A 12,496-nucleotide genomic window follows, 5' to 3' on the forward strand; every position below is an offset into this window, starting at 1 on the left:
AATTTTTCATATATGCTCCCATAAAAGGTTTTGTTGACTCGGACCATGTTAGGTGTTTTGACACCATAAAATTTCACACATGCTATATTTTCACTGCTCATGGTATTGCTATTACTTGGAAGGCCAATCTACAAAGGGTAGAGGCTTTGTTAACCATTGAAGTTGAGTACATTGTCATGACAAAAGCCGTGAATGAAACTTTATGACTAAAAGGTCTAGCCAAGGAGGTGAGGGGGCAAGATCAAATTGTCACAATCTATTATGACAACAACATTATAATACAATTGTCCAATAACTAAGTTTACCATGAAGAACTATGCATATTGATTTGAAAATGCATTTTATAATAGAGGAGATTGTATATGCATTTTATAATAGAGGAGATTGTATGAAGATATGTGAATGTGATGAAGGTCTCAACAGATCATAGTCCCTCTGACCTGATTACAAAGGTACTACTAAGCAAAAACTTCTTTCATTGCTTGCATTTGATCTAGCTGATTAGAGATTAAGCCTATAATGTGCTTAATGGAAGATAACAACTCTTGCTCATAAGATTTGTTCTGAACCATGATGGAAATTTTTGAAGAATGGTCTAGTAAAATCTTGTCTTTAAGGTTCCTAGACCATCTTACATAATTAGACTGTCTCAATAGATAGTCTAGTCTCATAGCGTTTACTAAGACTTGAAATGTCTAATAAAACTGTCTAGTGACCGCTCTATTATAAAACAAGAAACATTGCTCACATGTTTTTCTTGTTAGTTTTAAGTGAATTTAATGTGCGTTAGTTATAAAAGTATTCGCATTATATATAAGATTGTGTAACTTGGTTTTAATCTAAAAAATTCAATTAAGTACACCTACAACTTTTTTTAAATAATATATTTTATTAAATTTTTCTTATAAAAAGAAAGACTTTGTTATTAAGATGAGAGAAGACTAATTAACATTTAAAATTTTCAATAAATTTAATTAACAAGATACTATTGAAAAAGTATTAAGAGGAAATACCCCTACCAAATCTTAAAACATAGTTTTATTTATTTATTTTTCTTAAAACTTACAAAAAAAAGAACTTTATGTTTCAACAAATGCTATTTCAAATGTTAGGAAGAACTTTAAGAACTATTTTTGAAAGAAAGAATACTAAGTAAAAGTAAAATTAGGTGAGAGAAAAAAAAGAAAAAGTAGAAAACAGTTGAAAAAAAAATGTTGAATGCTGAGAAGAATAGGGATGTGAGGGAAGAAATTGATAGCCAACATAGGAAGAGGTGATAAAGAGAGAGACCATAATCTATCGCCAGAAAGGAGGTTGAGACCGAGGGAGCAACTGCACGCACTCTAGCTCTCACCGTTTCTTTCACTCCTAACTTCTCAGATCGTCTTCTTCCTCTTCAAACGTCTACGGTTCCTCTTTCCTCTTCGGCGGTTGTCATAGCATAAGAGAGCTTGCTCCATGGAACAGGTTTTGCGTTTTGAAGCTTTAGTTTCAGTTTCAGTTTCAGTTCTTCTTAGAAATACGAAGATATCCGTTTCTTCTTTCTCTCTTATCTGTGTGAGTGAATTTTTGCAGTACGAGAAGGTTGAGAAGATAGGTGAAGGAACCTACGGCGTCGTTTACAAGGCTCGTGACCGCGTCACCAACGAGACCATCGCATTGAAGAAGATTCGCCTGGAGCAGGAGGATGAGGGAGTTCCCAGCACCGCCATTCGAGAGATTTCTCTCTTGAAAGAAATGCAGCACCGGAACATTGTTAGGTATATATCCGCAATCCATGCGTTTCTCAGGAATGTGGTGGTCGTCGTTTGAGCAATTCATGTGCTAACCAAGAATATTATATGGCTGTAGCGATAGAAATTAGGAAACTGGGAAAGATTATTGTTCACTGTGAGTCTCAATGTCTCAACATAGTGTTCATTTTGTGGTGTTTGATTCTGCATAGAACACCAATGTTGAATAGTTTAATTAAGAATTTTGGTTATTATAGATGACAGAAGTGAGGTAGGAATCTGATTATTTCGGCATGGCTAAACTTGTGTAGGATGATGTTGCTGATGATTTGTGCCTCTAGTAATTGAACGGCATATAGACAATGATAACATTTTGTGCTATCCATATTCTTCACGCTTTTGTCCGTGTCTTGTGACATAACTGTTTTTATACTTTAATTCCTTTCGATTAATGTTAATATTTGGCCAACTGATGAAAGCTCTGATATATTGTCGGACAAACTGTACATTTGTGAATTGTTCACTTAGGTGACATTAGGATGCATCAAAGATATATGATCATTTCTGAGTTTGGCTGTTTATGTTGGAAAAAAAAATACATGTACTTAATGTCCCTGTGGCTCAGTGTCCCAGCATATTCGCACTGTTTCTTAAGATCTACCAAAGACATGCTTGCGGGGTGTTACGTATGGCATCAAAATTAGGATTGAGTGGCCCCAGTTATCCTGTTGACTATAGTTCCTTAAATTTATTTGTTGTCCTAATGTTATTTTTCTCTTTAGTCTTTAGTCATTTCTTTATTGTTGTTGGCAAATTGTGGTAACAGGTTGCAGGATGTAGTACACAGTGAGAAGCGTTTGTATCTGGTTTTTGAGTACCTTGACTTAGATCTAAAGAAGCACATGGATTCATCTCCAGAATTTGCTAAAGATCTACGACAAGTAAAAGTATGTGACATGTCTTTTCTTTTCTTTATAGATTTTTGAGCTTTTTTGTAACTGAAGTTATAAATGCCTGGTTCTTTTTCCTCTATCTTTTCTTGGCAGAAATTAAATAAAGCTAAAATAAGAGCCAGTGATGATTAAATAACTTTATGGTTTTGACATAACTGTTGCTTGTCAATGCAGGCCCATACGTATTATGCATGTCTCATGAATTTGTGATGAATTACCAATTATGTGGTATTACTTTGTCCATAAAAGTTTCCTGTTTTTGAAGACAAGTGATGTGTACAATAAGTTTGGCCTTCAGCATTTTGACCTCTGTTAAGTGCTTTATAAAACTGAAGGTGCCAAAGTAGAGTTCTCAGGAACAATTAGCTACATCTATAGGTCAATTATTCTCATGTGTTTCAGTTCAGTATCATGCTGTTTAAATATTATTTAGAATAGTGATCAGAAGAAAAAGCTTTATTTTGTTTCAAGTCATTACAGTATGACAATAAAGATGTTGAACTGACCTGAACCTTTTTTATGTCGTCAGAATTTGTCTCTTTTACTCATAGTCTGCCTACTCAATATTGAAGTATAAGAGGATGAGCAGATTTTGTAATTTTGTGTTAATTTTGCTCAGTTTACGTTAACTTCCCCTTTTTACTTTTTGTATGCTTGATCATGACCAACTATTTCTGCCTTATCATGCACTATTAATTGAATATATTTTATTTTTATTGTGTTGCAGAACAAGATGAGCTAATTTAAATTTTCAAATGATGCTTTCTGCAGATGTTCCTTTACCAAATTCTCTGTGGGATCGCTTATTGTCATTCACATAGAGTTCTTCATAGAGATTTGAAACCACAGAATTTGTTGATAGATCGCAGCACTAATTCACTGAAGCTTGCAGATTTTGGACTGGCAAGGGCATTTGGAATTCCTGTTAGAACATTTACACATGAGGTTTGTGTGCCATGTACTAGAGAAGAAATGACATACAGAATTTTATGGTTGAATGCTTTTGAACTCCAAATTTCACTTACTACCCCTTATAATGCTAAAATGCAACGCATCTTGTAGACAGGATTGGTAGTTTGTTATTTCTTGTCCCGATTTAAAATTCATTAGTATGTGTTTACAGCTGGCCTTCTCCTTCTTCTTGTCCTACATTGTTTTATTTATTTATTATTCAATTGTGGAGAAGATGGTAGAAAATTAAATTAGGTGGTTTGGCCTTTTGAGAAGACTATAGATGCTTGATTGTTGTCGCTTTATTAATATTGTTTGTTAATTTCAATTTTTTTTTACTAGAAATAACTTGTCATAGTTGTTTGAGTTGTAAAAAGTGTATTTTCTTCAGTATTTTGCAAATTAACACAAGAAAATTGCCTCATTGGACTTTTGAAAGATTATTGGTATTTTGGATTATCTATCCAACTTATAGCCAAATTGTTGCCTTTCTTATAAATTTGAAAACTTATTTTCATGAAAAATTTAATATGGTAGCATGAGATTCTCAATATCGGTAGCAAGAGTGGTAGGTCTCTTGCTATTTCAGCTACATTATTGTATAGTCTTTATTTTTTTTAAGTGGAAATATTAAAATTTTATTACATTGATAGATATATGGGAGTAGATTCTTTCAAAGAATATAAATATTGTGAACAGGAATAATTGTAGATGAACATTAAAACTTGAAATTATCTTTTATATTAAGTTATAGTTTTGGCAATTGCTTGTAGGTAGTAACACTGTGGTACAGAGCTCCGGAAATTTTGCTTGGATCCCCTCGTTATTCTACCCCAGTTGATATTTGGTCAGTTGGATGCATATTTGCAGAGATGGTAAATCAACGACCTCTCTTCCCTGGGGATTCTGAGATTGATGAATTGTTTAAAATATTCAGGTGAATAGCCTTCTTTCTATAATTTGTATTGTTCTTTGAGAATTATTATTTTTATAGGCGAAGTGAATATTATTGGAAAATCCCAACCTAGCACAATGTGTGTCAACGTGGGAAGATATGAGACAATACCTTTGGAAATTATAGGCATGTCTGAACAATTTCTTCATAGCACTTTTAGGAGGAAAAAATAAAATAAAATTCTTTATAAGCTAAAATTAGCTTATGCAAAAGTTAAAAATAACAATTTAGAGATGTTATATAAAAGCGTTTCTACAAATTAACTTATGAATTAGTTTATTTATTGCTTATAAAGTAATATTAGGCAACACGTCTTTTGCACCTACAAATCCAAATATATTGGTTAGAGTAAATAGCTTTTATTTCCTTTATTTCATTTTAACAACTACAAATCCTTTATATAAAGAGTTTGTTAGTTGTATATTCATTCAACGCAGAAAAATAATATATAGTTCTTCTTGATTGGTTCCTTTTTTCTATATGGTCTCAGAGCTCATTGAGATGTCTCAGAAAAGGCTACCTATTAAGGATTCTGACCATTAGGAAGTTAAGTGAAGTGTCACTAAGTAAAGTTTTGTAGGGTGAAGGTCGCCGAAACGTCAACTCTTAACGGTGGTACTAGGATAGGTACTTGGCTGTTTTGAGATGCCCAAGTACTCTAATAGGTACTTGGATGTTATGAGATGCTTAAGTCTAACATTGAGTAATATGAAATGCTCAACAAAATCCAAGCATTTGGTACCCCCCCCCCAAATTGCTAGCTTTTGAGGGTGGGTTCCCCAACTGTTTGGATCTTTCAATTGGTATCAAAGTTGATGATTCATCTTGGCAACCTTCTCAAATGAGTATAATAGGGTGCATGATGGATCTTAAGTTAGTGGATCCCTTGTATTGAAAGTCTTCTTGACATGGGTCTAGACACTTTGTTCCATTGTGGTAAACGACGGTGCAAAGAGTCACCATTAGTGTATTCATGGTTAAGAATGCTTTCGCTTAAGGGGAACATACCAATATGGAAGGGTTCACTTGAGGGGGAGATTGTCGGCGTCCACGAGTGAGCTAAAGTACCACACCATGTAGAAATAGACAAGTTAAGCAACATATAAGTGGAAAAATCCATACACCTATTGTCTTAAGATTTTGAATTGGAGGTAATACCATGTTTTCTTTTGTGGTTGGATCCTAGCCTATTGGTGAATATCTCCTATTACAAGTTATGCTTGGTCAATTGAGAAGTCTAAGCAGGTGTGAAAATTGAAGTTTATGCATGGTTAATTGAGAAGTCTAATCTTAGTTGTATGAACATCCATATTAAGCTTGGTTAGTTAAGAAGTTTTATCAATGTGAAAATCCAAGTTATGCTTGGTCAATTGAGAAGTCTAACTAGTTACTTAGAAGTGTGAAAATCCAAGTTATGCTTGATCAATCAAGATATATAGTGAATTATGCATTTGTGTATTTTGATTTGTGCTTTATTCATTCATCTTTTATCTTGGGAGTGGATGCGATTTTCTATGGTCTTCTATCTTGGCCTTGGGGGTTTTATAGCAAGGAACCGCTTGTCTATAACTTGGATGGGGGCCACCATGACTTGTTATACTACCCCGCTTGTCTATAACTTGGATGGGGCCACCATAACTTGTTATACTACCCTGACTGATTCCTAATTGATTAGGTTCTAATTGAGAATGGATTGTGAGGGTCTATGATTCAGTCCATGTACTTTGAGATTCTTGTTATGCGAGCGCTTTGTGTGAACTTTTGAGAACTGTAAATTCATCAATTTTGGCTATGTTCCCACTAAATCGTTCCACACGAGGAGCAGTGAGAGTCTAACTTTCCCAAGTTATTTTTTTTACTGTGATAAAAATATCATATTACACTTGTTAAATAATTTACTATGGTAAATAATTAAGATTTATGGTAAAAGTATTGTTACTCTTTAATTCTTAGAAATCTTATAGAAATATTCTCTTAGAAGTATTGTACTACCAAATGCTTCCTTAATGTAAATAATATGCATGTTGTTTGAAATCTTGGGTGGTTGTTGTGTTAACATTTCTCAGAGCTTTGATTCTGTTCTGTTTGTAATTATTAGGATAACGTTGGATTTTTGTCTACATAACCCGATTTTTTTTTTTGGGGCGTGGGAGGTTTGGAAATGACAAAATTTGCTTTGAGAGAATTACCATATACTTTATCTGTGGTCTTTAGACCAGCCTAGAGTTTACTTGTGTATTTTTGGTCAAAGTTAGTTTTTTAAATCTTAACAGATTGTGTTTCAAACCTTGCATTAGTAGTTAGATTGTCCATCGTTATATTTGTTATTGCCTTTCTTTAGTCTAGTATATTTAGTGAGTGTGTATGCCATTTAGGAATACTGATTAAATAGCATTTTAGCCATTCTAAACAGGTTAAAGTTATCTGTAGAGTATGATGCCTATGGCAATTTTTTATTTTTTGGAACCCAGTGCTCTGATCTTTAAGCGCACATGCATGTTTATGGACTTGCTTCATAGGATCTTGGGTATTATGGGATTGTCCTTGTCAATTGTTAACTGACTTGGTTCTCCCCCAAGACAACTGGCTTTTAAGGGAGGGTCTTTTAAATTTGCATCAATTGATATCAAATTGATAATTACTTTTAATTGGTACTAGTCAAAGTGATAGTGTGCAGGCCAACCTGTACGGGCATAGTCTCGCATTGAAATTATGGGATTTTAGGGTGGGGTCTGAAGTCCCATGTCAAGTAATATGAATTTATGAAATGCTCGGAGGAGTATGTAAGTAGGTCTTGGTTCTCCTCCTTGATAGTTAGCTTTCAAGGAAGAGTTTCTTAAGTGCTTGAGTGCATATCATTGCTATAAAAATATGCTTCTCCATGGTCAGTATGTGGATTTTGGTTCTTAGGGAATCTCCTAAGTGGCGTGTGGATTGGAAAACTCTTGTGGCTTTCTCCAAAGGGGATTTTTAATTTTTTACTTTGTATTTATTATCTTTGTGTTTAAATGTGCATGCACACACACATGGTTACTCATCTACAGTCTATCACTACTGCATGAGGGGTGAAGCCATAATATTGTAAGGTAGGTGAGTATTAATCATCTGCCATAGGTGTAAATTGTTTGTACCTGCTATATCTTCTTTGTTAATCAAATCTTCCTTTGAATTATCAATTAATTCATGAATTTAAAGTTTACAGTATAGAAACTGTTATATATTGTAGTATTGCAATCTATATAATGCAAACGATGCATTCTTTTGCTTCCAAACAGGCATGTAACAAATAAATAAACAAAGGTGCATAATGTATGCTTATATTTTGACACATCGTTCCTTGTATGAAGAATCTTGGGTACACCAAATGAAGATACATGGCCTGGAGTGACATCATTGCCTGATTTTAAATCAGCCTTTCCCAAGTGGCAGCCAAAGGTAATTAAATAGATTTCATCATTGCCCAATTTTGTCATCGCTTAAAAAATTGAATTTAATCTTATTTTGTGCTTTACAGGATTTGAAAACTGTGGTTCCAAATCTTGAGCCAGCTGGTCTTGATCTTCTTTCTGTAAGTTGAACATCATATATAGCATTTTTTTCTCCATTATGTTGATAAAATGTGATCATTAGTTATATATTTCCTCTTTAGTGAGGTGAGAGGACTATCTTTTTCTGTTGAGAAATAGCATAAAATAGAAGAAAATGCATTTTGAAGCAGTAATAGTAAGCACAAGTGTTTAGATGGTAATCTTTCTGACTAGGTTGTAGATGAGAACAACCTATATTTGCCCCAAAAATATCTGATTGTAGCTTAGAAACTTTTCAAATTATTTGGAAAGGCCAACCATGCCAAATGGTGATAAGTCTCAAATGATCTTTTGTTACGGTTATTAATAAATTGTACTGGATTTCATAAGTCGTGATTATCCTTTTCCTTTTCTAACTTGAAAGGGAGATACTAATGAATGGCCTCTGGATAACCAACTTGCTTTGTCCAATTTTAGTTGTCTCTTCTAATGACACCAACCAGTTATACCACCTCTGTGGTGTGATTATTTAGTCACAATTTATTCATGTCCAGTACTTTATTTAACTTAGTGAAAGGTCTCGTGACATTTAAGCTCCATCTTTATTATTTTTCAATCCGTATTTTGAATGAGCTTTTTAATAGATATTAACTAGTATTTTTAGCTTGTGTAATACTGAAAAAATGCATACTTTTATATAATTAAATTATAATAAATAAACATTTTTAACATATTGTAGTTAAAATTTATAATAAGAAATAATCTGATATGTTTTGTACAATTTAATTTTTATATAAGGTTATTCTTAACTGTTGGCAATTTATATAAATGCAATTATTGAAATTCAATTTAGAGATTAAGATAAAAGAAGGGTATATTGAGAGAAATGGATAATCTGTTAAGATGATTGATTTTTTGTTTGTTTGTTCAGTTATGAGATAGTGTGTGAAATGTATATTAACAAAAAAGAAGAAAAAAAAAATATGTTAAGATGTCTAATGGGGAGAATGAGAGTCTCATTTTCTAATTATTACTCTAATTCATAATAGTTTTATGTGTTTCCTCAAAATTGTGTTTCATAGATTTTTTGTGGTGCTTACTTCAGTGCATTTATGTTGTATTCCAGCGCATGCTTCACTTGGATCCCAGCAAAAGAATTACTGCCAGGAGCGCCCTTGAGCATGAATACTTCAAAGACATTAAATTTGTTCCCTGATTACTTATCTTCAAGGCTGGGGTGTCTATATTAGTATATGTAGCATTTACGTGTTTTGACTCCAATGTGTGCTACCCTTGCTTTTTTACTTCAATGCTTAGGGACAGATCATATTTCATTTATTTGTTACTTACATATTTTAGATACAGCTTGAGTGTGATCTTATTATCCATTACACTTTTCGTGTTTTAGTCTCGCTGCACTGCAACAAGCAAATTTCCAGTTTGCTTTGTGTTACATACCCAGTGCTGAATGCTGCTTGTAAAACAAATATCTACTTCCATTGGCATGGAGCATGTAAAATTGACTTACCTTCTCATCTGTAATATGCTTCCTCAAATTAGTATCTTCAATTAACAACATATAATATACCTAATAAATATATAATGCCATAAGAAAACCAATGACAAATAAATGGCTGGCTAGTTCTTTTTCTACCTCCATTGTTTCTACATGAGCTGTTGGAAAAGTCTTAAATATTCACTATTTAGATTTTCTGATTGTAGGACTAGAAAACATATTGTATAATTTGAAATAAATTTCTTGAAATTCTATTTTGGATGGTGTATCTTATAAATATATTTTAGATTATATAATTTAGAATAAATTTTTGAATTTAAAAATATATTGTAAATTTTTTAATGGTGTAATCTGAAATATGTTTTTAAACTTTGTATTACACAATCAGAAATACTACCATTATGATATCGGGATAATACACTTTTCATTTAAATGCTAGCAAAAATAAAAGTAACTAAATTTATCCTACACTGCATGTACATTCTTTAGAATATTTAGTAATATTTTTTTATGTTAGAGAGTTTTCCACGTGTTTCTTAATCTAATATTTGTTAACTCGTTTAGTGTTTCAATTATGTTATATATATATATAACTTGCATATATAATGAAACATTACATAACAAAATATCACATGGTTCAATTGTTTAATTGCTAATGGATAAATAATTTGTAATCAGAAATGTCCAATAATTTCTATATATAATTAATCATATATTGTAACACACAATAATAATTTAAATAAGGTCCAATAAACTTTATAATAATTTTAGCAAGGACTACAAACACTATGCAGAAAGAATTGATATAGAATTACTTTTGAAGGCTTACAACAAATAATATAAAAAGAAACAAATAATAATATTATATATAGCAATTCTTTCTAATTTTGTATCGCCTATGAGACATGATATTTTATAAAGAGATAAAAAGCAAAATTAGCAAGCTAATTTAAGTAATTGTGCAAAGAATTTCAAGAATTACATTATTAGAATTATTAGGAAAAACCAATAAAAAATGTTCTTTAAGACTTTCTGTCCGAGAATAGAATGTGGATCATTAACAAATGTGATGATTAAAGAAGAGGATAAACATCGACATATACAAGTGGTACTACTAGTGGGATTTTCTTGTTTTACTAGCTATGCCACTGTTGCTCAGCATCTATGGCGATGCAACTTTTCTCAGATCAACCTGTACTATGCATTCATGTAGATTCAACATAAATTGAAGGGTAGAAACGTAACCTTGACACAATTATTTCTCCTTCTACCTGATTTTACACACTCATTTCCGCTTCAATCAATAAAAACAAAAACAGTTCGTCATCGTCTACAGTGGAACCTGAGAAACAAACACAATGCAAGTGAATTTTGTTTTTTAGAAGAGTGTCAATAAGACTTTTTCAAAGAAATTATAACAGAAAGTAAAAAGAGAGAGAAGGCTGAAAAAAGACAACAGAAAAAAGAGAGTGAATTACTCCATTATCCATCTCTCCAATCTCTCCCTTCCCCACTCCCACTGATTCTAACGCCGCCTCCAAAAACAGGTTCCAGAGGCATCCACTCCGTCAACCCCCGTCGCCAGCAGCCAAGAACCCTAGCCCTGCTCCAACTGCTACCTGACTCCGCCTTCCTAAGCTGAAGCTTTAGTCGAAGGAGAAGAGAAACAGAAGCAACTTAGAGAAACCCATTTCTGATTGTGGCAATGCACATGAGGTGCCTCGGAAGCCGTAATTCAAATGTGAGATTAATTGAATTGTGTGCAAGATATGGATACGGAGATACATATAATCTTTAAAATGTAGATACGGGGACACAAATTTATATTATATAATTTTAAATTATATAAATTGAAAATAAATATTTATGTGCAAAAGTATATTTGAGATTATTTTGAGAGCATGAAAATATTTTCATAACAGATTCAAAAGAATTTGTTTTTTATTTTTATAATCATAATAAAAATTTATATAATAAATTTGAGTTTTCAGAAAATTATTGTATTTATACCTTTTAAAATTGTGTTAGAACTGTGATAGAATTTTAAAAAATCCAACAAATATTTTTTGAATTGAACACTTCATTGATAAATGTCCTACAAGTGTCGTACGAGTATTGGTACCGATACGTGTGTCCGACACGGATATGCCATTTAAAAGAAGTGTCTTATCCTCATAGACTGTGGGTAATGTTTTGTTTTTTTTCGTTTTCTCATTTTTTTTTTAATATTCCATTATGATCTATACTTTGGGTTGCAATGCAACTCTTGTACACAATACACAATGTGATTGAATTCAAAAAATTAATTTGACACTAAAAAAAAAAACTCCAACCTAACAACTAATTTTAATAGTATAATAATAATTATGATTTTATATTAAAATGTTTTTAGTGCATGTATCACCACTCCATTAAATTTTACTTTAGTTGTATTAATTAGTCGTGTCAAATGTGAGTATGGTTCCACACACCTTTGAAATAAAATTTCAATTACCGATTATTCTAAAATGACATAATTTACACTACAATTATATTAAAAATACATTCGTTTACATATTTATACGACCGCATGAAATCTTATATCTAATATTTTTTATTTAGAATGATTTTTTTTATATAAATGATAAATAAAATAATTTTATGTTACACTTAAATAAATTTTAGATATTATGGTCATACAATAAATTTTTAGATATTATGGTGATAAGTGTCATCTCATATTTAATATTTGAAAATTAAATCATACGAGTAAAAAACAATTGTTTGAATATTTGTATGATTATATGCATCATCTTATATTCAATATCTTATTTCAGTAAAAATTAAGAATGTTTTCTCGTAAATAAACTTCGCCCAATAAC

General features: G+C 32.0%; 1 protein-coding gene and 1 long non-coding RNA gene across 2 annotated transcripts; one reads left to right on the forward strand and one right to left on the reverse strand.

Moving 5' to 3' along the window:
* Positions 1-1,183: 1,183 nt before the first annotated feature.
* LOC137811786 (cell division control protein 2 homolog) lies at positions 1,184-9,661 on the forward strand. Its single transcript, XM_068613616.1, has 8 exons — positions 1,184-1,467; positions 1,576-1,760; positions 2,560-2,680; positions 3,458-3,631; positions 4,411-4,574; positions 7,940-8,027; positions 8,107-8,160; positions 9,246-9,661. The coding sequence occupies exons 1-8, from the start codon at positions 1,459-1,461 to the stop codon at positions 9,333-9,335; spliced, it is 885 nt and encodes a 294-aa protein (XP_068469717.1). The 5' UTR covers positions 1,184-1,458; the 3' UTR covers positions 9,336-9,661.
* A 934-nt stretch (positions 9,662-10,595) lies between these two features.
* On the reverse strand, positions 10,596-11,396 carry LOC137809738 (uncharacterized). Its single transcript, XR_011080804.1, has 2 exons — positions 11,114-11,396; positions 10,596-10,977 (listed from the first exon to the last, which is right to left on the reverse strand). It is a non-coding gene; the product is annotated as an uncharacterized lncRNA (long non-coding RNA).
* Between the last annotated feature and the right edge of the window lie 1,100 nt (positions 11,397-12,496).

This window comes from Phaseolus vulgaris, chromosome 2, assembly GCF_000499845.2.
Source record: "Phaseolus vulgaris cultivar G19833 chromosome 2, P. vulgaris v2.0, whole genome shotgun sequence".
Lineage (NCBI taxonomy): Eukaryota > Viridiplantae > Streptophyta > Magnoliopsida > Fabales > Fabaceae > Phaseolus > Phaseolus vulgaris.

Bases quoted from the DNA above. Each gene is read 5' to 3' on its own strand.
- LOC137811786 (XM_068613616.1), top strand. The intron at 3,632-4,410 runs GTTTGTGTGCCA...AATTGCTTGTAG, and splicing joins TTAGAACATTTACACATGAG to GTAGTAACACTGTGGTACAG. The intron at 8,028-8,106 runs GTAATTAAATAG...TGTGCTTTACAG, and splicing joins TTCCCAAGTGGCAGCCAAAG to GATTTGAAAACTGTGGTTCC.